Raw genomic sequence first — 19032 nt, 5'->3', positions numbered from 1 at the left:
CATCTTTTAGGTATCGCTATGGAAACTCTGGTATCCACAAGTATGAAAAAATGTAATGACACCCAGCCCTAATTCGCATAACACTACAATTCCACAACAATGGCTTTAATTGAATTTGTAAAGAGTGTTTGGTAGACAACAACTATGAAATGAGTCATAACCAAAGCAGACACAGAAATGAATACATTTATGCTCTCCTTAGTTTGGATGTGAAGCTGTGAAATCTCAAATCTTCAGCTCAAATCTCCTAATTTCACTCAAATGTGTGATGTGTTTGGTGAGAGATAAGCCTGAAATGTCTGCGGTAAATTGAGGCTAATTGTGCTTGTGATTTGCCAGAGCAGATAACAGGTATCAGAGAGTTTCATCAACAGTCCCATTTTGATGGCTTGATGAGATCGCTGTGATTTCTCTGGGTAACCTCAGTTTGGTTTGATTGCATCTGCTGTGATCAGATTTTCTTTTATCTCGCAGCTTTCTGAGCTCTTGTTCTGCCCTTTTCACATTGTCTTTCTGTCCTTCTTTGAACTGATGTGTCAGTATGACTGCGGTGCTCTGTCTGCGTATTACTTTTAAATGGCCTTTCTAAATGCTGTTATTGTTAACAAAAAAATCTTCATCTCTCTACCCTCTCTCTCTGCCTGTATGTGTCCCCCTCTGCCAGGCTTGGGAGCGTTCAGAGAGCACTGAGGTAGCCTTCGTCACAGAGTTGGTGAAGAAGCTCCTCATCATCATCTCCCGACCTGCCAGGCTTCTGGAGTGTCTTGTAAGATAACACATACACAATCTTTACCCATTATTAACTTAACTCTACTGCGATGTTCATAACCCTCATCTAGCCTCACTTTCATCACAGATCATTTCACAGTTCATTTCCTTTTTGACTTAAGACAAATTGATTTTCTTTAAATAAACATGAGCGCAGATACTCATTTGTTAGCCCATTATAAACATTTAAGCACTCCGATGTATTACACAGCGGGTGGAGAAAATGAAAACAAGCAAACACTAAGCACTCAAATATAAAAAGATGGGTTAGTCTGTCTGGATGGAGAAGATATTTGCATTTAGATTAAATTTTGCTCTGTTACAGTATTACTAATACCAGGCAGCAAGCCCCTGCTGCTCAGCTGCCTTCCAGTCGGACTCAGACAGACTGTGACCATGGTGTCATTCAAAGTTGGAGGATGTGTGTGTATGTGTGTGTATGTGCGTGTCTGGGCAACCGAGTGTGACTTTGTTTCATAACAGTGTATCAATCTTATGTCCCCCTCGATGAGTCGTGCCACACGGACGCAGTTTTTTTGATTATGATGACAGCTGAAACAGTGACAAAGAGAATTGATTCATCAATCTAATTCCAACCTGGTTTTCTGCATGTCGCTGCATTTGTATTAAAGTGTGTTGTTATCCATTGCACATTTTTTTGACATTGATAGTGACCAGGTTTGAGTAAGCAGTCAATGGTGCTGAAGTTGCATTAGTAGTATGATATATAAAACCCTCCTCTGCAATACAACATGTCAGGTTTAATCCAAAGTGGTGATGTCCTGGAACAACTGCTAGGAGCAGTCAGGGTGATTCTACAGGGATATAGTCACCTGAAAGCTAATGTGTTGACACTTTTTTTTTTGCCAGGAGTTTAACCCTGAGGAGTTCTACCATCTGCTGGAGGCAGCGGAGGACCATGCCAAGGAGGGTCATTTAATGAAAACTGACATTCCTCGTTACATCATCAGCCAGTTGGGACTGACAAGAGACCCTATCGAAGGTTAGTGACAGAGACTAGGTGCAACACACTGATTTAACTCAAAAATAAAAAATAAATGAACTCTCAGCTGATATATTTGTGTTTATCTTCAGATATGGTAAACCTTGATAGTTACGACAGCGAGGGGCCGCTAACGCCTGAAACAGATGATTCGACAGAGGTGAGATTCAAGATACACAATGTGTTATTTCTCTAGCACTCTCTACATTCATCCACCCTTTTCCTTCCTTTGCCGAGTGACAGTGGGAGGTCCTTGTAACTCTCATTGAAAATGTCTGCTTCATCTGCTAATGACTTGGCATACACACTTTTATCCATTTAATTTAGCAAAAATATGCTGAAGCACAAAAACAGGATATCCTTCTCCTTGAATCTGTGAGCCATCCTTCTGGCATTAGGCACGCCTCCAAGTGTTAAAATTAAGCTAAGTAGACAAAAATAGAGAAGAAGGAGGGCGTACTGAGCAGAACTGAAGCTGCTTTATAGTTATCATTACAGATTATTTGAATCTAAACAGCCTCTCCCCTCTGAGATGTTTATCACCAAAGATAGGGAAAAAAGTTTCACACCTGTTAAGAGATAAAATAACTTATTAATGTGTGCATAAGCAGTTTTGTTGGTCTTGATCATGTTTAGTTACGGTATTTTGATCTTTGATCCATAGGGTAAGATCAGAGCAATGAAACCACCAGGGGAAGCAGACTTCCAGACCATCAAGTTGATTAGTAACGGGGCATACGGGTGAGTAGACCATTAGGACATCCTGTTAACTCCTGTTGACATGCAAATGTTTAATTTTCACATCTGTGAGTGAGGCATGGACAATAATGGATTTTACAACAGTACAGAGGCTAGAAAGTGAAAATAATGTGTGCCTCTGTTTGTATCAGCGCTGTGTACTTGGTCCGTCACTTGGAGACACGTCAGCGTTTTGCCATGAAGAAGATTAACAAGCAAAACCTGATCCTGAGGAACCAGATCCAGCAGGCCTTTGTGGAGAGAGACATCCTCACATTTGCAGAGAATCCCTTTGTTGTCTCCATGTTCTGTTCCTTCGAAACCCGTCGGCATCTCTGCATGGTCATGGAGTATGTCGAAGGTGAGAATATGGATATAAATCCAGACTACAATCAATCTAAATACTACCAAAAAAAGAGATACACACTGTTCTCCAACAGTGCAATACGCAACCATACTGGAGGACCAAATGGAGGAACAAAATATGTTTTAATCAATTGTGGGTGGTTATGAGATAGGTCCAGAAAGATGTTGGAAAACAATGTCTCCTTGCACAGTTTGGTTGGCAGTGGCACTCAAAACCACAAATGTGAAACTCATGGCAGCGCTAGTCAGCAGATCATTAGGACTCATCTTCTTGGCACCATAAATGTCTGTACAAGCTGTCATGGCAGTCCATCTACTAGTTGTTGACACATTTCAGTCTGGATCAAAGTAAGGGACTAACATATATTAGACTAGAACCAAGTTGCTAGCATGCCAAAAAATCTAAAAGTACTTCTATCTTTATTATAGGTATATGTCATTGGTAATCGAATGATCTGAACCTTTGCATAGGCTGTTCATATGTTTTTATACAGTGTTGTGAATTCATTCCAAATACTCAGTGAAAATGAAAGACATACTAACGTGCCAGATATCCGTGAATGTGCATGTTATTCATCAGCCTAAAGGGAAACGAAAAAGGTCTCGGAAAAGAGGCACCAGGAGACATACGTGGTAATTGCTGATGTCGGCAGGAAGACTAATCAAATAATGAATTCTGCTGGCAGGTGGAGACTGTGCCACTCTGCTGAAGAATATCGGAGCTCTGCCGGTAGAGATGGCACGCATGTACTTTGCAGAAACTGTCCTAGCACTGGAGTACTTACACAACTATGGCATTGTCCACCGTGACCTCAAACCCGACAAGTAAGACAGAGTTAGTTTTCATCAAATTGTCGCAAAAGCGTTATACATTGTTAGACATAATCTATGTCATTACTTTTACTTTGCTATTTCAAAATGATATAAATAAGACTTGTATAGCTTGATCTAATTTATGCTGTTTCTATTCTCAGCCTCCTGATTACCTCAATGGGCCACATCAAGCTGACAGACTTTGGCCTGTCTAAGATGGGTCTGATGAGTCTGACCACCAACTTGTATGAAGGACACATAGAGAAGGATACTCGGGAGTTTTTGGATAAACAGGTATGACAAAGACAACATACAAATTACCATTACACTGTATACTCAAATCCAAATTAATTTGAATTTACTCAGAGCCAAATTACCTGGGCTTTTAGGTAAATATAAAAGATGATATATTTAAATAAAATCCAATTATTATGCGCAACATAGTTTTCTTTTTGGCAGTATTACAGCACAGGCTGACCGATTCAAGCAAAGATTAAATATGAAATGTCCTTTGATGTCTTCATTTTATATGCAAAGATATTCTCTGTCATTGTGTGCCAGGCATATCTGAAGCATGAAAAAAATGAAACTGTTAACAGTTGGCAGAACAATAGGCCAGTATTTCCTCAATCATTATAATCATTTCTCTTTTAGCTAAGGTTTATTTTCTCAAGCCTTTCATTCGCTGTTTGTGCTTTGAATCCAAGCCTCATTATTTCTTGTGCGTGCATTGTGGCCACAAGTGTGGTGTGTATTCAGAGCATCCCCATCTGCACATGAAACCACTCACCTGGGCTTTCATCTTGTCATGGCATCTCTGCAGTGATTTACTTGGCTAGGTTAAAAAGTGCATGCTCCATGCACATGTGCCCCTCGCTCGGTGTCAACTGTCTGCCACAGCTAGTAATCTGATATTAGTAGCTGGTTTAAAATAATCTTAGTGTGAATTTGAATGAAATCTACATAACCTCTGTTGTTTCTACTATTAATTAGATGTGGAAATTAACAAACATGTAATCAGGGCTGGGTTGTATGTAATTCAGGGGACTTAGAGTCATTGGATCTAACAAACAACTGAACAAATCAAGGGAATTGCTTCTTTAAAAAAAAAAAAAACTGACCAGCTAAAGTGTTATTGTTGTTTCTGTAGGTGTGTGGAACTCCAGAGTACATTGCTCCAGAGGTTATTCTTCGCCAAGGTTATGGGAAGCCAGTGGACTGGTGGGCTATGGGCATCATCCTGTATGAGTTCCTGGTGGGCTGCGTGCCTTTCTTCGGAGACACTCCAGAAGAGCTGTTTGGACAGGTCATTACAGGTGAGGAATGAAGGTTCTTAGTGGGATCTTTACTTTTTGATGGATATATAGCACAGTATATACACACTGCACATTGCTAATAGACCAACCAAATTGTAATCGTATCCATCTTTTCTTTCCTCTTGTCTTTCACCTCCCCTCTTCCTCACATTTCCCTCACCTCTTTATCAAAAAAAATACTTTCTCATGCCTGCTTCCTCCTCTCTCTGCTGTATCTCGTAGATGACATAGTGTGGCCTGAAGGGGATGAGGCTCTCCCTCTTGACGCCCAGCACCTGATCTCCTCCCTCCTGCAGACTAATCCACTGGTTCGACTGGGCACAGGTCAGTCACCTGAGACAGTGTTTCCCAAACTTTCTTTTTCAGACATACCCCCACAGCCTTTTCGGCTGAACTCAAGTACCCTTTAAGCAACACCACATTTCAAATGTATTAAATTTGAATTTATTTTAAAGGGGATGTTTTGATTTGGTCCATTCGTACTACGAACAACAGAAGCTAGAAGTCGCAACCATCCTTTTAGCCTTTATGTTTTAACCACATTACTTTTAGCTAACTCTTGGACTTCTATGCATATTTGCTCATTTGTTTTCAGGCACTCTCTCAAAATACGGTGTTAGGATGTTGCTGCTGACTCAGTATATGGATGTATGTCAACCAAATTATAAAATGTACCTTTACAAATTAGCTCAGCTACTGCACAATCAGTCAATGCCCCCCATGGCAAACAAGGAAATACCCTGGGGTACAAGTACCCTTAGTTGGGAATCACCAACCTTAATCTCCTGCGTGTAGATTCAGTTTACCCAAATACAACTTCTGTCAGGTTCAAGGTGCCTCTACATGCTTTAGGGCTGCAGTTATTACCTTTCTTTCTCTCCTTCTCTTTATATACTGTACCTTAGCTCTCTCTAATTCCCTTCCTCTGCCCTCTAGGTGGTGCTTTTGAAGTGAAGCAGCATTCCTTTTTCACAGAGGTGGACTGGAACAGCTTGCTGAGACAGAAGGCAGAGTTCATCCCTCACCTCGAGTCAGAGGAAGACACCAGTTATTTTGACAGTAAGTCCACTGTTGATAAATCAGGATCCTCTGGAAAAATTACATTCGGGGCACAGACCACAGATCCCTTTAAGCTTATGAAATCCTTATTCATCCAACCCCCTCATTAAGTTTCCTGTGTTACCATGATAAGCACTGTTAATGCAGAAAGGCAGGTGTTAGTAAAATATTCAGCATGAGTTAGATTAACTTTACAGTGCAGTGACTGCTTCCGTCTCATGGAATATGGGCCAGCGTCTGTAGCTTTTTATGTTTTAATATGAGCAGAAAATGAGATAAGCAGAAAGAGAGAAAGATAATACCACCACAGACTGAATTTGTGCCCATTGTAATGATATCTTGTTACTTTTCATCATCAGCCCGCTCTGAGCGCTACCATCATGTGCAGTCATACGATGAGGATGATACCAATGACGACGAGCCCGTGGAGATACATCGCTTTTCATCTTGCTCCCCTCGTTTCAGCAAGGTCAGACCTGCTTTTCATTCTTATTTCTTTCTAGAAAGGGAATGTTTGAGGCATTAAAATAGCAATGGTTACCCAGCAGTCCACTAACAATATAATCATTTCGGAAAAAATCTCCTTGTGGGGACCTGCAGGTGTACAGCAGTATGGAGCATCTGTCTCAGCTGGAGCATAAACCTCCAACTGTGACTCTACGGGAGCATAAGGTCCCCAGGGAGGATCGAGTGGCCAAGAGGGAAAGCCTGGGTAGCTTCACTCTAAGGGACAAGAGCTGGAGGACTGGATCACCTGAAATGTGAGTGCAGCCTACAAAAAATACTGGAGAAACTGTTTTAAAAGGTTTAATGTCAAATAAGGTTGAAAATAGGTCTGCTTGGAGAATACTTGTATACTTATACTTTTCAAACATAATTTCTTGGTGATTAGATTTCCACAAACAAATTTTTTCAGGAAGCGCTTGTCCTGCTCTGAGACCTCCTTCATTGAGAGCGACTCCAGCCCACCATCCGGGGCCCGAAGACGCTTCTCAGCCCTCATGGATACACACCGCTTGGCCTCCCCTCTGGAAGTCGACTCTGAGCTGCCTATCCCCAGCAGGCAGCCTTCAGTGAAGACTAGGGGGGCTTCCCTGGAAGGAGCCATGGGTGCCATCTCTTCTCAAAGCGATTTGAGAACACTCCTAAAAGACAGCAATGGGTTCACAGCTGGAGGTAAGAAGGGATGAGGCATCAGTGAACTTTTTTATTTGTGACCCTAAACCTATGTTTGATCACAAGAGATGTAAATTATTGTTTTTTATGTGTCTACCATGCAACAGATAAGCTTTTGAGACCTGCTGATGCATCGTTGCCTATACCAGCTAGCGCAACTGTTCTGGGACTTCCAGACACACAGGGGTCCCGTGGGGCCACCACTGACCTGGTGCTGCGCAGGGTTCGCCACCAGCAGCTCTCAGCTGAGGGAGAAAAACGAAGCTCACGACCGGGAAACAAAGTTATCAAATCTGCTTCTGCTACTGCTTTGTCTGTCATCATCCCTGCAGGTAAAGGCAAGTGTTAAATTAAATTAGCAGCAAATTTACTGTAAAAACATATTCAGAAATAAATCCTGCGCTGTATTTTTAACTCTATCCCTCTCTCCTCAGTGGAGCAACATGCGGCCTCCCCTCTAGCGAGCCCAATGTCTCCTCGCTCCCTCTCGTCCAACCCCTCCTCCCGTGACTCCTCTCCCAGCCGAGACTACTCTCCAGTGGTCAACGTACTGCATTCTCCAATCACCATCTACCGCTCAGGGAAGAAGTATGGCTTCACCCTCCGAGCAATCAGAGTCTACATAGGAGACAGTGATGTCTACAGCGTGCATCACATGATCTGGGTAAGAGAGCAGAGCATACACTATGTAGAGTTCTAGAGTGACTCTACTTAGCAAACTTATGAAAGAAAAATGTTTTCTATTAATAACCATCATGATGAATGTTATTTGTATAGAACCTTTCATATATACAGTGCAGCGTCAAGTACTTTAGCTATTCATTTTACACATTCTCTTGTCATAGAATTTAGTTGAAAGAAAGCATGTATAATGAAAAAGGAGGGGACCAAGTATGGAACCCTGTGGAACACCACATGATGTATTTAGTACCTGAAATATGCTTGCCAACTTTTCAAGAAATAGCAACTACATGTTTCAAACTATAAGCATGGTGTGAACCATATTTTTGAATGCAGCACTTATATGTTACTGCCAGAGGTATTGTTTTTGTTGTTGTTGTTGAGCTTTTTGTTGATTTTCAACACCCAGATTTCTATCTATGTGGCTAAATATGTTATAATTTGTTCTAATCACAGCATGTAGAGGATGGTGGCCCTGCCCAGGAGGCTGGACTTAGTGCAGGTGATCTCATTACTCATGTAAACGGGGAGTCAGTACATGGTCTGGTCCATACGGAGGTAGTGGAGCTCATCTTGAAGGTGAGATTGCTTTATCTGTCTGCCTAATTTATATTCATATTTTAAGTTTAAAAAAAAGAAGATATTTAAGATAAAATTTGCTAATAAAATAACATGAGTCATATAATTATATATCATATTCAGAGTGGAAACAAGGTGACAGTTACAACTACTCCCTTTGAGAACACCTCTATAAAGGTGGGGCCTGCCCGCAAGTCCAGCTATAAAGCAAAGATGGCACGACGCAGCAAGAGAACAGCAGCCAAGGAAGGACAAGAGTACGTTACAGCAGAATACGAGAATATATTTTATTTAATGTTTTAATATGCCTTCCTTATCTTCACCATGAATGTCTTTTCTTTCTTTCAGTAAGAAGCGCAGCTCCCTGTTCAGAAAAATCACCAAGCAGTCCAACTTGCTCCACACCAGCCGGAGCCTCTCTTCTTTAAATCGCTCTCTGTCCTCTGGAGACAGTCTACCCGGATCCCCCACCCACAGTCTCTCCGCCCGCTCACCCACTCAGAGTTTGCGCTCCACTCTCGAATCCCCTTACGTGGGTTAGTATGAAAGGCCTACGATATATAATGGGCCAAAAAAACAATACTTCAGATACTTCATTTCAGATAATAAAACAAGACAAATGCAGTGTATTAAAGGCTATAACATTCTTTGATTTTCAGTCTAGCTCCTATCATTTATTTTATGTCCAAACATATGACTGCCTATTACAAATATACAGTGTTGAGATAATGTGATAGAAACATTAAAGTTTATTTCCTCTTCTCTCCTCAGGCAACTCCTCCCAGAGCAGCTCTCCAGCATCCAGCACACCTAACTCCCCAGCAGCCTCTCACCACATGAGACCCAGCTCTCTGCATGGCCTGTCCCCCAAACTTCACCGCCAGTACCGCTCTGCACGCTGCAAATCTGCTGGCAACATCCCTTTGTCTCCTCTTGCTCACACCCCCTCCCCAACCACCTCCTCTCCTCCACCTCTCAGTGGCCACACTGTAGGGAGTTCCAACACCACACAGATGTTTCCCGTCAAGCTGCATTCCTCGCCTCCTGTTGCCCGCCCTCGTCCCAAGAGCGCTGAGCCCCCAAGATCCCCCTTGCTTCAAAGAGTGCAGTCAGCGGAGAAGCTAGGAGCACCTATTCTGCCTTCCTCCTCTTCATCATCATCGACGCCATCTCCTCTGACAGGTGGAGTGTCATTACGCAAGCACAGCCTGGAGGTGACGCATGGGGACTACAGGAGAGAGTCCTTTCACTGTGAGCATAGTCTGCAAAGTCTGTTAGAGATAGAGGGAGAGAATGGACCTGCTCCGCCATCTCCTTCATCATCTTCCTCCCCATCTCCTCCCATGGGAAGTGAGATTGGGGGCCTGAAGGCTGTTAGGAGGCTGGGAAGGCAGGAGTCACCACTTAGCCGTGACACAATGCTCACACCAAGAGATAAAGATACTCAAACCACAACATTTGAGCTCAGCGGGTCGCACACTGAGAGCAAAGCGCCTAAAGCTGAGTCCAAGACCAGTGTTGTTGAGACAGGTAAAACATTATTCACTGCTGAGGTTTTAATGAGTAATGCAAGTGCTGCTTCAGTGGAGACCAAGCCTAGTTCTGCATCAGCTCAATCCACTTCAGAGACCAAGTTCAGCTCGGAGGGTAAACCTAAAAGTGCAAGCACTCCAAGTTCTGAGGCAACTGTCTCCAAGAGTAAAGTTAGTGAGAAATGCTCGACTTCAGGCACATCAAAGAGTCTGCAGCAACAAGACACTGCAAAGCCTGCACAGACAGACAGCGGCTCTGTAAGTAAAGCACTGGAGAAGATTGTGGAGAAAGCAACAGGCAGTGTGGGTCCAGAGAAAAGTAACATGCAGAAATCATCTGCAGAAATCAAGCAGCGTAAAGGCTCAGAGATGGAAGAGAAAGGCGGCGTCAGTGGTAGTGATAAAAAAATGGAGACAAGTAGGGTTAAAGGACCCGCACCACCTGTTCCAACCCAGGCTCAAACCCAAGCTGCAGCCAGACCCAAGGTGGAGAAGGTGTCAAGCAGTTTTCGTGGGGCCAAAGAGGAGAGGACACATCTGGAAGTCCTTGAAGAGAATCCCATGTCACCCTCCTCTACCGCGGCCTCACCCTGCTCCAGCAAGTCACGCCCAGTGTCTCCAGGGGATAAAGCCAGCTTCGTTACTCAGCTCACGAGCGTGGCCAAAACAGTTCTCGCACCCATAAAAGGAGGATCACAGGAGGGGGCCAAGGCAAAAGACACCTCCAAGTCAAGTGAGGAGAAGCGGGGAAACGCCGCAGGAAAACAGGAGGCTTCGACAGGTAGTGGCCGCCGGGGGGCTCAGACAGCATCCTCAGCAAGTGCTGTCACCACCCAATCGGATAAAGGAAACACTCGCAGCTCTAAGCACCATTCGTGATGAAGGAAAGGGTCAGACTCTCCCATGCAATGCCTTTTACTGTAGCGTCATACTGACATATCATATATTAACTTGACTTTACACCTTTGAATGAAGTGGAAACATAAATGCCTGAAGAAAAAAAAACACCAAATAGATGACAAAGATCAAGAAGAAAGATGCATCAGTTGGAAAATGTGTGCACATGGTATCATAATGTAGGCCTGTGTATGTTCTGTTCATCACAATGTGTTGTATATATATTTCAAAAAAAGCATATGTCTTAATGCATGTTTGGCATTGTACATGGAAAATGAAAGAATATTTAAAGAGAAAATATAAAGCAGACCTTAAGGTAGTGAACACTGTGAACAACCGACCGCAACAGGCATACTGTTATCTACGTATAAACAGGCAGGATTCTGTTATAAACGGGCATTAATCACAGTCCAGATCAGCTCTAGTGCCATCATTTAGTTCAGTTGAAATTGTAAAAGTTCAACACATGCTGTATTGTTGTGACATTTAGTTACAAAAAGGGATCAGGTGTAGAAAGGTGTACAAACTGCTTATGGAAACTGGACCAAGATACCAAAATGCTTACAGCGATGGAGTTAGAGAGTGAATCGACTGGTTTTCTCGGATCGGTTTAAGGGCTGAATCCCAGTGGAATCAAGGTAGATTAGATGAACTTGCACAGGGACACTATGCAATGTGCTGATGATGCCACTTTTGGTGTCCCCAATTACTAAGTTTACATTGTGCTGTAGGCAAGAAGAGAGGATGAAGAAATGGTTGCAATAAGCCAAGCAAACACGTTTTGTTTTAAAAGTTGTCTCCATTGATCATAGTGAAATGTGCAATTATATATTTTTGGCTGTTAGTTGAATAGGTTAGTGTGTTCAGATGTTGAGGACAAAAAGTGTGCAGGAAAAATAGTGAAACTAGCACTTAACGGAGAATAGCTAGAAATGCTCTGTCACTCACTCTTTTCTATTTATGCAGACGTATATTGTATCATGTCACGTGAAGGAAAATGCCAATGTTTTAATTTAGGGATAATGTGATTTTGTTTGTTTGTTTACAGTTAAATGTATAATGATATGCAAACCTACAGTGCCCAGTTCCAGTGAAACTGAGCACCCTTGTCAGTGATACAGTAGTAGGCTATACACAAAGCCAGGATTAGATTTGTGGAGAGCATCTTAGTGGTGAAGTCCTGTTTGTTCTTGTGTATTTACTTAAAATGATCTAGATAGTTTTAGGACACCAGGCTCAGACTTGTCATAGGCTGCCACCTTGTGGATGACATCACATGACACCAAAAGAGAGCTCCTGAGAGAATAGGTCAGCTCATGAAATTACATCACTGATTAGTGTAGATTTAATTAGAAATGTTATGTCTTCTGTCTGTGGAACTTTTCATCTCATACATTATGATTCTGATGCATAATTAATTTTATCGATGAAGACACTTCGATCAATATCAGAAGAGTTTTGCAGCCTGAGTCTTAGCTTAAAGAGTCTTTATTTTATCCATTATGAAGTGGTGGTTTTAAAAAGACATTACCTAATGTTTTGACATTAAAACACCAGTGTTTTGTGTGTGTGATGTGAGAAAATTGCACTTTATTTGGTGTCAAATCTTTTTTATTTACATGTTATTTTATTTATTTACTTTGTTATTTTTCTATTTATTCAATTTTTTTATTTATTCAAATGTATTTTATATGTCATCAGATAGTGGATTTCTGCTTTATTACTAAAATTAGTTCATTTTAAAATGTAAGAATTTTACATCTAGACCAAGAAGTCTACCAAATCTGTGTGTGGCTGTCCCACTCTGTGCGGTTTTGACACTGTCATTTCAAAAGTCTGAAGTTGTGATATTGCTGTTCAGGTCCATCTTTGTCCAAGTGTTTTTGTACAACAACAACAACAACAACAAAAACAATCTCAGACTGTTGTTGTCCATAACATTGCTACATATTTACTTGCCACCGTTGTGAAAAACCAATGCAAAAAAGCCTATAGTGCAGAAATGTAATAAAATGCAAAGAAACTCCTCGTATTGTCTGACTTTTTTTTGGGACATGCTTGCTCTTATGAAAATAATAATAAAATCATCTCTTGCTGGGCCACACGGCGGGAGAACTGGGGGCTCATTATTATTGGTCACCTGTTAGCCAATCACAGTGGTGCAAACACGTGACCCGTATAAACAGGAAGACGATACAAAATCATTGCGAACATCGAGCGCAGTTTCTTTGATAAAAAACGAAACGAGAAACAGACGAGCTTCCTCTATGAACTTCCACCAAAGTCTCTCATATTAAAGGAGGAAATATGACCATGCGAGAGTGAAGGTAAAATGAAAATATCAGTAATTATTTATTTACTCTTATTTAATAAGAGCTCCGAGGTTGGACGCTCAGAAGTGGCTGTGTGGGAATGACAATTAGAAAACTGGCACAAAATGGTGACATTATGCACACAAAATGTTTACAGACTTTGAATTATATTTAGTTCGTAGTGTGACATGTTATTGAAAAAATATACGAAGGGTAGAGGTTGTAAAATATAGTTACTGTTTTTGTATAGCGTCTCATTACATTAGTTCATCACTTTATTGTGCCACAAAAGGACAAATGACTGTTTCAAAACATTCAGAAAAAGTTAATAATTTTAGTTTTTTATGATAAGTTACATACATGTGGATTTTTATTGTGTAATATAAAACAAAGAAGAATGCTTGTGAACAAAAGAGCTACACAGTAAATTCATTATTTTTCTACATATATTCTTTTTGCACTTTTAAACTGTATTTTCATATGGGGAACATTTTTGATACAGTTGGTTATGGCATGTTATGCAATTTATATGCTTTAGCAAGATATGTTTCAGTGAATCATCCTACTGATTATATATTGCACATACTTGTGTAACTGCACTCACTATGTTTTTGCATAATATGTGAGTGCTACTTGTTGCCACCCTCCTATGTCTTCCAGGTGATATTTTAGGTACATCGGGCATGACGTGGGTAAGAAAAAGGTCCAGCACCTCTCCAGCCGCAGCTAAAGTGGCATTTTTGAAATTCCTTTAGTCACAGGGTGTAGTCACATGGTTTCCCTCTTTCTTCACTGTCTTGGAGAATTATTGACTTCGCTGTGTTTAAAATAACCACATCAGTTCCTGCCAGGTGCTACAACTTTGTTTCAAGAGAAAGTGACTTACTAAAAGTGGCTCTTTCATGTGTTGGGTCACATGTATAATCATAATAGGGTTTTTTAAATCTTCCTACTATGTATGCACAGGCTGCTATGGCGCTAAGGAGAAATTCTTCACGCTCAGTCTCGCTCCGCTCCAGCTGTTATGAATCCCAGCACCTCCTCGGCTGGCTGTGAGGACCAGTCCCCTGCAGATGACCACATGGACGATTGGCTCTTCCTCTCCTCCGACTCTGTTGTGCCTCAGAGCCTTGAAGTGAGCAGGGAGGACACAGAGACACAGGACAGAGGCAAAATTAAAACCAAGTTGGTCTCAGCATGGAACAGTGTCAAATATGGTCAGTATTACTTATCTGACATCCTAGCTAGACTATATTATTAAAGTGTGATAAGAGCAGATCTATTTGTTCTCTTTTATCCTCTGACACTAAACTGTTTCTCTTTTTCCTTGACATTTATCAGGCTGGTCCTTGAAGCAGAAATCCCACTTCCCCAAGAGCTCTCCTGTCATCATGCTTGGAAATGCCTATGAGTTCAAGGATCAAGGTAAGGCTTTCTTTGCTTCAACAAAGCTAGGAGGACAACTGGAGTAGTACGCCCTCCTAGCTTCTGATTTTAACTCGGGCTGTGTGACTATGTCAGGGCAGAGAGAGAGTTTTCGTCGCTCCTTTGCATCTCTCGTGTGGTTGACGTACAGAAGGGGTTTCCCTCCGCTGGGTAGCTGCTCTCTAACCACCGACAGCGGCTGGGGTTGTGTTCTACGCACAGGGCAGATGCTGCTGGCGCAAGGTCTGCTCCTACATCTGATGCCACAAGGTGACAACACACAAGAAAAATAGTAAATCTGTCCGATTTCATGTAGATTTCTGGAGTAGTTTAAGTTTTATTTAATTTAGTCAACACTATACAATGCTTCATATTACTCCTTCATTCTATAATTTTGAGGTTGGACTTGGTTTGTGAGCCACCATGTGGTCAAAGATGACATGGATCTGCCAGAGGTTCGCCCCACAGCCGGTGCAGAGGATGGACACAACCTAAAAGAAGGGCCCCATAAGAGGAGTCGAAAACTGAGCTTGGGTTCCCTCGTGGACAAGCGGATGGAGTCCACACACAGAAGGGTGGTGTCATGGTTTGCAGACCACCCCACAGCCCCTTTTGGGATACATCAGCTGGTGGAATTCGGCAAAAGCTCAGGGAAGAAGGCTGGGGACTGGTACGGCCCTTCGATTGTGGCACACATCCTACGGTGAGACTCGAAGCGATTACGCATCAGCTCAATTATTCACATAACTTCCTACTTTAAGATTGTTTGATTCTGTTTCAGGAAAGCTGTGACAGCATCAGTGGACATCCCAGATCTGGCTGTGTATGTAGCACAAGATTGTACCAGTGAGTCATTTCTTCTATTGATGTATTTGCTCCCTCTGTTCTGACAGGCATAGCAAAGAAACACATTTCATTACCATCAGCTAAGCTTCTTTCAGGCTTTAAGTTTGATCGAAATGGGGATGATTTGATTCATTTGGCTTCACTGACACTTGTCTCTTTATTTCTTTATGTGTCCAGTCTACAAAGAGGATGTGAAGAGGTTGTGTGAGCAGACTCTGTCAGGGAGCTGTCCTGCAACCAGTCGGACCTGGAAGACCATCATCCTCCTGGTTCCTGTGCGACTTGGAGGACAAGATCTCAATCCTGCCTACATCCCTTGTGTCAAAGTATCCTGATCCTGTTCTTCACATAGTATATTTAAAACAGTCACACCTGTGTAAGCTATTTAAAATCAGTAGTTCTCAAAGTGGGACCCTTGTTAGGTTTCCAGGGTGATCCCAGAAAAATGAGTGCAACTGTGTGCATGAGGCTATTCTTATCTGTAGGTTTCACTCTCCCTGCTTACAGTGTGGGAACTTCCTTTATGGAATTCTCTGTTGTATTAAAACAGAGAATCCCTGCTCTGAAGCTGAAAACAAGCCAATAATGCGTGAGTTTCAAGTACACAACAAAAAGTCATTCCTCATTATTTTTCCATAGAACCTCTTGAAGTTACAATGCTGTATTGGCATCATTGGGGGCAAACCAAAGCACTCTTTGTTCTTCGTCGGCTTCCAAGGTATGTACAGCACAGTGTACCTCGTAACCATTGTGCTCAGCTGTTTGATGTCAGTCCTTTCACTTTTTTTCTTGCTTCTCTAAAGATGACCATCTGTTATACTTGGACCCGCACTACTGTCAGCCCACAGTGGATATAACAAAGGAGAACTTTCCCTTGGCGGTATGAGGAAGTACTATTTTTTCTTCTTCTTTTTTGCTTTCTGTTTAATTTCCTTCACTGATAGCAGTGCTCAGTTATTAAGAATAAATGTTTAATGACAACATTCACATCAGGAATAATTTCTGACATTTTCTGATTAGTATTACCTCCTACTTTTTTTATTTCCTCTCCACACCACTTGCAGTCGTTTCATTGTAAGTATCCCAGGAAAATGTCTTTCTCTCGCATGGACCCCAGCTGCACCATAGGATTCTACGCTAAAGGCCAAAAGGACTTTGAATCGCTGTGCAGCGTTGTTTATGAGGTAGCTGATGTAATTTACCAAAATGAGAGATTTATATTGGATTGTCCTCAGACTGGTGGAGTTATTTTTCAGTCTCTTTCTCCCCAGGCTGTCTCCGCATCCGCAGAGACATACCCAATGTTTATATTTGCTGAAGGACGGAGTCAGGAGGAGGAGGGGAGCAATACGGCCACCAACAAATTTACTTACATCCAGAGGAAGAACGAGCGGAAGAGAGTCGACACCAGCAACAGCTTGGATGAGTTTGTTCTATTATGAACAGAGATCAAATCTGCCCTGAGGGGCACGCAGCAATCAGTGATCCACACGCATGCGACAGTCACACTGTGTGGCAACTACTGAGCATAAGAACAATGTCCTCAAGAAGTAAAAATGAAGGGACTCCTGAATGAAGTGGTTATGTATCTTTACGACAATGACACTACTCATCATTTTACTGCTGTTTACTGCAAACTTGTATTTTTATTTATTATTTTAGAGGAGAATGTATAAATTAATATTATTCAGCTAAAGAACAAATCCAGGTTCTGCTTATTGTAGTTTTCAAGTGAATCAAAATAGAAGAATACATTTTTCCTACAGGCAAACTATTAGTTTTACAATGAAATACACAGTCTGTCTCTGTTTGACGTCATGTGACAGGATGTGCTTTCTTTAAAAAAAGATTAGAACATTGGATTCTAAACATGAATGTGACACACATGAGAAAGAACAGGGCATCAGTGGAGAAGTAGCTTGTTAAGTGTAGTCATGTTAGGAACGTACTCTTGAAGGAGAAAGATATTCACTGAAAACATTACCCTGAGCTGGATCAATTCTGCTGTCTTTTATCTAAATAAACTATTTAAGAATGAGAAAGGAATTCATTTATAATTGTGATTTTTTTCTTCTTCTGTGTTTTAGGGACTGTATGAAAATTATTGGGAGGGTATTTTTTTATTTAAACTTGTGGGGGCGAAAACAAAGACTGCCTTATAAATATTTCCCTTGGATCCTGGGCAGAATCTAAAAAACTGCAACATCCTTCCCCCAATATATTGAAATAATAAAATAATGGCAAAGTGAAAATACAACCGCTATCCATTTTGAATGAAGCCACCAAATGGAGAGAAAAAAATCTGTGCTGAGAAAGTTAAAACACCCTCCCATACGCTCCTAAAAATACTGATTACCTGCCTTAGTTCAAAAACTCATGGGCATGGTACTGAAGTGTAGGCAGTATGACATACAGCTCTTGCTTTGTCATGTTTCCCTGTACCTGATAACTCAAGACGGCGACTAAATAACCCTGCCAGGATCTCACTGATGCCTCACCTCTCAGGCCCATACCACTCTGCCTTTTCCCAAAACAGCTGGAAGACAAAATCACAGAAGAAAACATCCAGGCTGTTTTAAGCAAAGATCCTGGTTTTTGGTCGAGTTATCGAGTTGAGTGACATCCTGGACAGAGTGAGTGCTGAGGCAGACATAGTTTAGTTCCTGAACCTCCAGCTGAAGGGCCAGGGACTTTTAAGTGCTCAGCAGTCATCACCAGCTGGAAGGTCTCCAGCCAACCAGGAGGAGCTCCACTGCAGGCTGTTGAGAACTGAGTCAAAGCTCATAGGGTTCTTACCCAGATAATTACCAGACTCTTCAGGGTCCCAGAATGAGAAAAAAAACAATCAACAATGCTTATTTTCCTTTAACCAGCATCTTATTCCAATCTTTGTGCCAACCGTGAGGGCATTTTAAAAGAAACTGATTCAACAAAGTGGTTTCATATTGTGTAAATGTGTCATTAAAACTCACTTGGGCTCATCAAACTACTGTAGTGCAATATACTGTATACACGTTTAAGTGTTGTTATTCCTGTGTAGTCATTGCATGGAGGAAAGACAGACAGAAGGTTACAGGCTAATCTGGGGATTTAAGGAGCAGAGTACCTGGAGACTGGGGTGTACAGTACGATCCTGCAATTAATAAATAAAGCTAAAGGAATGAGACATGCTACACAGTATCTTTAAAGCTTGGGGGCAAACCAGTGGAAGGTCGTCTGTCAGTAACACTTTCATTTCATGTCGCACACCTGGACATTTTCAGTCATACTTTGTCGCACTATGTGACTGGATAGTGTTACTAACGTCGTCATGGAGATTGTAGTTTTCACTGAACTTCCTTATTAATATTTTTGCTCTTTAGCTAAATTGTAACGTCCTCGTCTAAATAGTTTAGCTGGCACGACGAAGCATTAAGTAAAAACGTCGTGTGACTTTAAATTACGTCGAACGACTGCTATAAATCCGTCTTTAAAGTATTTACATCATATCACAGTAGATTAGAAAAGGCGCCGGTAACTGA

At 41.6% G+C, this 19032-nt stretch overlaps 2 protein-coding genes across 3 annotated transcripts in view; both read left to right on the top strand.

The window, feature by feature from the left end:
• Nucleotides 1–10910, top strand: part of LOC133999171 (microtubule-associated serine/threonine-protein kinase 1-like) — a 29565-nt gene extending 18655 nt beyond the window's left edge. Inside the window, exons 8-27 of the mRNA XM_062438355.1 lie at nt 665–766; nt 1639–1771; nt 1864–1931; nt 2436–2512; nt 2662–2870; nt 3562–3700; nt 3850–3982; nt 4839–5004; nt 5227–5328; nt 5941–6063; nt 6423–6532; nt 6664–6824; nt 6980–7239; nt 7347–7571; nt 7674–7903; nt 8377–8499; nt 8623–8756; nt 8848–9035; nt 9271–10019; nt 10089–10910. Of these exons, the coding sequence (XP_062294339.1) occupies nt 665–766; nt 1639–1771; nt 1864–1931; nt 2436–2512; nt 2662–2870; nt 3562–3700; nt 3850–3982; nt 4839–5004; nt 5227–5328; nt 5941–6063; nt 6423–6532; nt 6664–6824; nt 6980–7239; nt 7347–7571; nt 7674–7903; nt 8377–8499; nt 8623–8756; nt 8848–9035; nt 9271–10019; nt 10089–10910 (4254 nt within the window). The remainder of the gene's footprint in view (nt 1–664; nt 767–1638; nt 1772–1863; nt 1932–2435; nt 2513–2661; nt 2871–3561; nt 3701–3849; nt 3983–4838; nt 5005–5226; nt 5329–5940; nt 6064–6422; nt 6533–6663; nt 6825–6979; nt 7240–7346; nt 7572–7673; nt 7904–8376; nt 8500–8622; nt 8757–8847; nt 9036–9270; nt 10020–10088) is intronic.
• A 2215-nt stretch (nt 10911–13125) lies between these two features.
• LOC134000140 (cysteine protease atg4da-like) lies at nt 13126–17647 on the top strand. Of its 2 annotated transcripts, none has more exons than XM_062439455.1 (11): nt 13126–13255; nt 14207–14457; nt 14582–14665; nt 14762–14935; nt 15065–15368; nt 15447–15511; nt 15689–15837; nt 16151–16229; nt 16315–16391; nt 16576–16695; nt 16783–17646. In XM_062439455.1, the coding sequence occupies exons 2-11, from the start codon at nt 14265–14267 to the stop codon at nt 16951–16953; spliced, it is 1416 nt and encodes a 471-aa protein (XP_062295439.1). In that variant the 5' UTR covers nt 13126–13255; nt 14207–14264; the 3' UTR covers nt 16954–17646. The 2 variants fall into 2 exon arrangements, with proteins under 2 accessions (XP_062295439.1, XP_062295440.1); XM_062439456.1 differs by having other exon boundaries at nt 13134–13255; nt 14260–14457; nt 16783–17647.
• Nucleotides 17648–19032: the final 1385 nt, after the last annotated feature.

This window comes from Scomber scombrus, chromosome 18, assembly GCF_963691925.1.
Source record: "Scomber scombrus chromosome 18, fScoSco1.1, whole genome shotgun sequence".
NCBI lineage: Eukaryota > Metazoa > Chordata > Actinopteri > Scombriformes > Scombridae > Scomber > Scomber scombrus.
This window is presented reverse-complemented; position numbering and strand designations above follow the sequence as displayed.

What these genes read in the sequence shown, in the direction of transcription:
- LOC134000140 (XM_062439456.1), top strand. Translation starts at nt 14,265, where the DNA reads ATGAATCCCAGCACCTCCTCGGCTGGCTGTGAGGACCAGTCCCCTGCA. An exon ending in TGTAGCACAAGATTGTACCA is followed by an intron (nt 15,512 to 15,688) that starts GTGAGTCATTTC and finishes TTATGTGTCCAG; the next exon opens with TCTACAAAGAGGATGTGAAG. An exon ending in CCTACATCCCTTGTGTCAAA is followed by an intron (nt 15,838 to 16,150) that starts GTATCCTGATCC and finishes ATTTTTCCATAG; the next exon opens with AACCTCTTGAAGTTACAATG.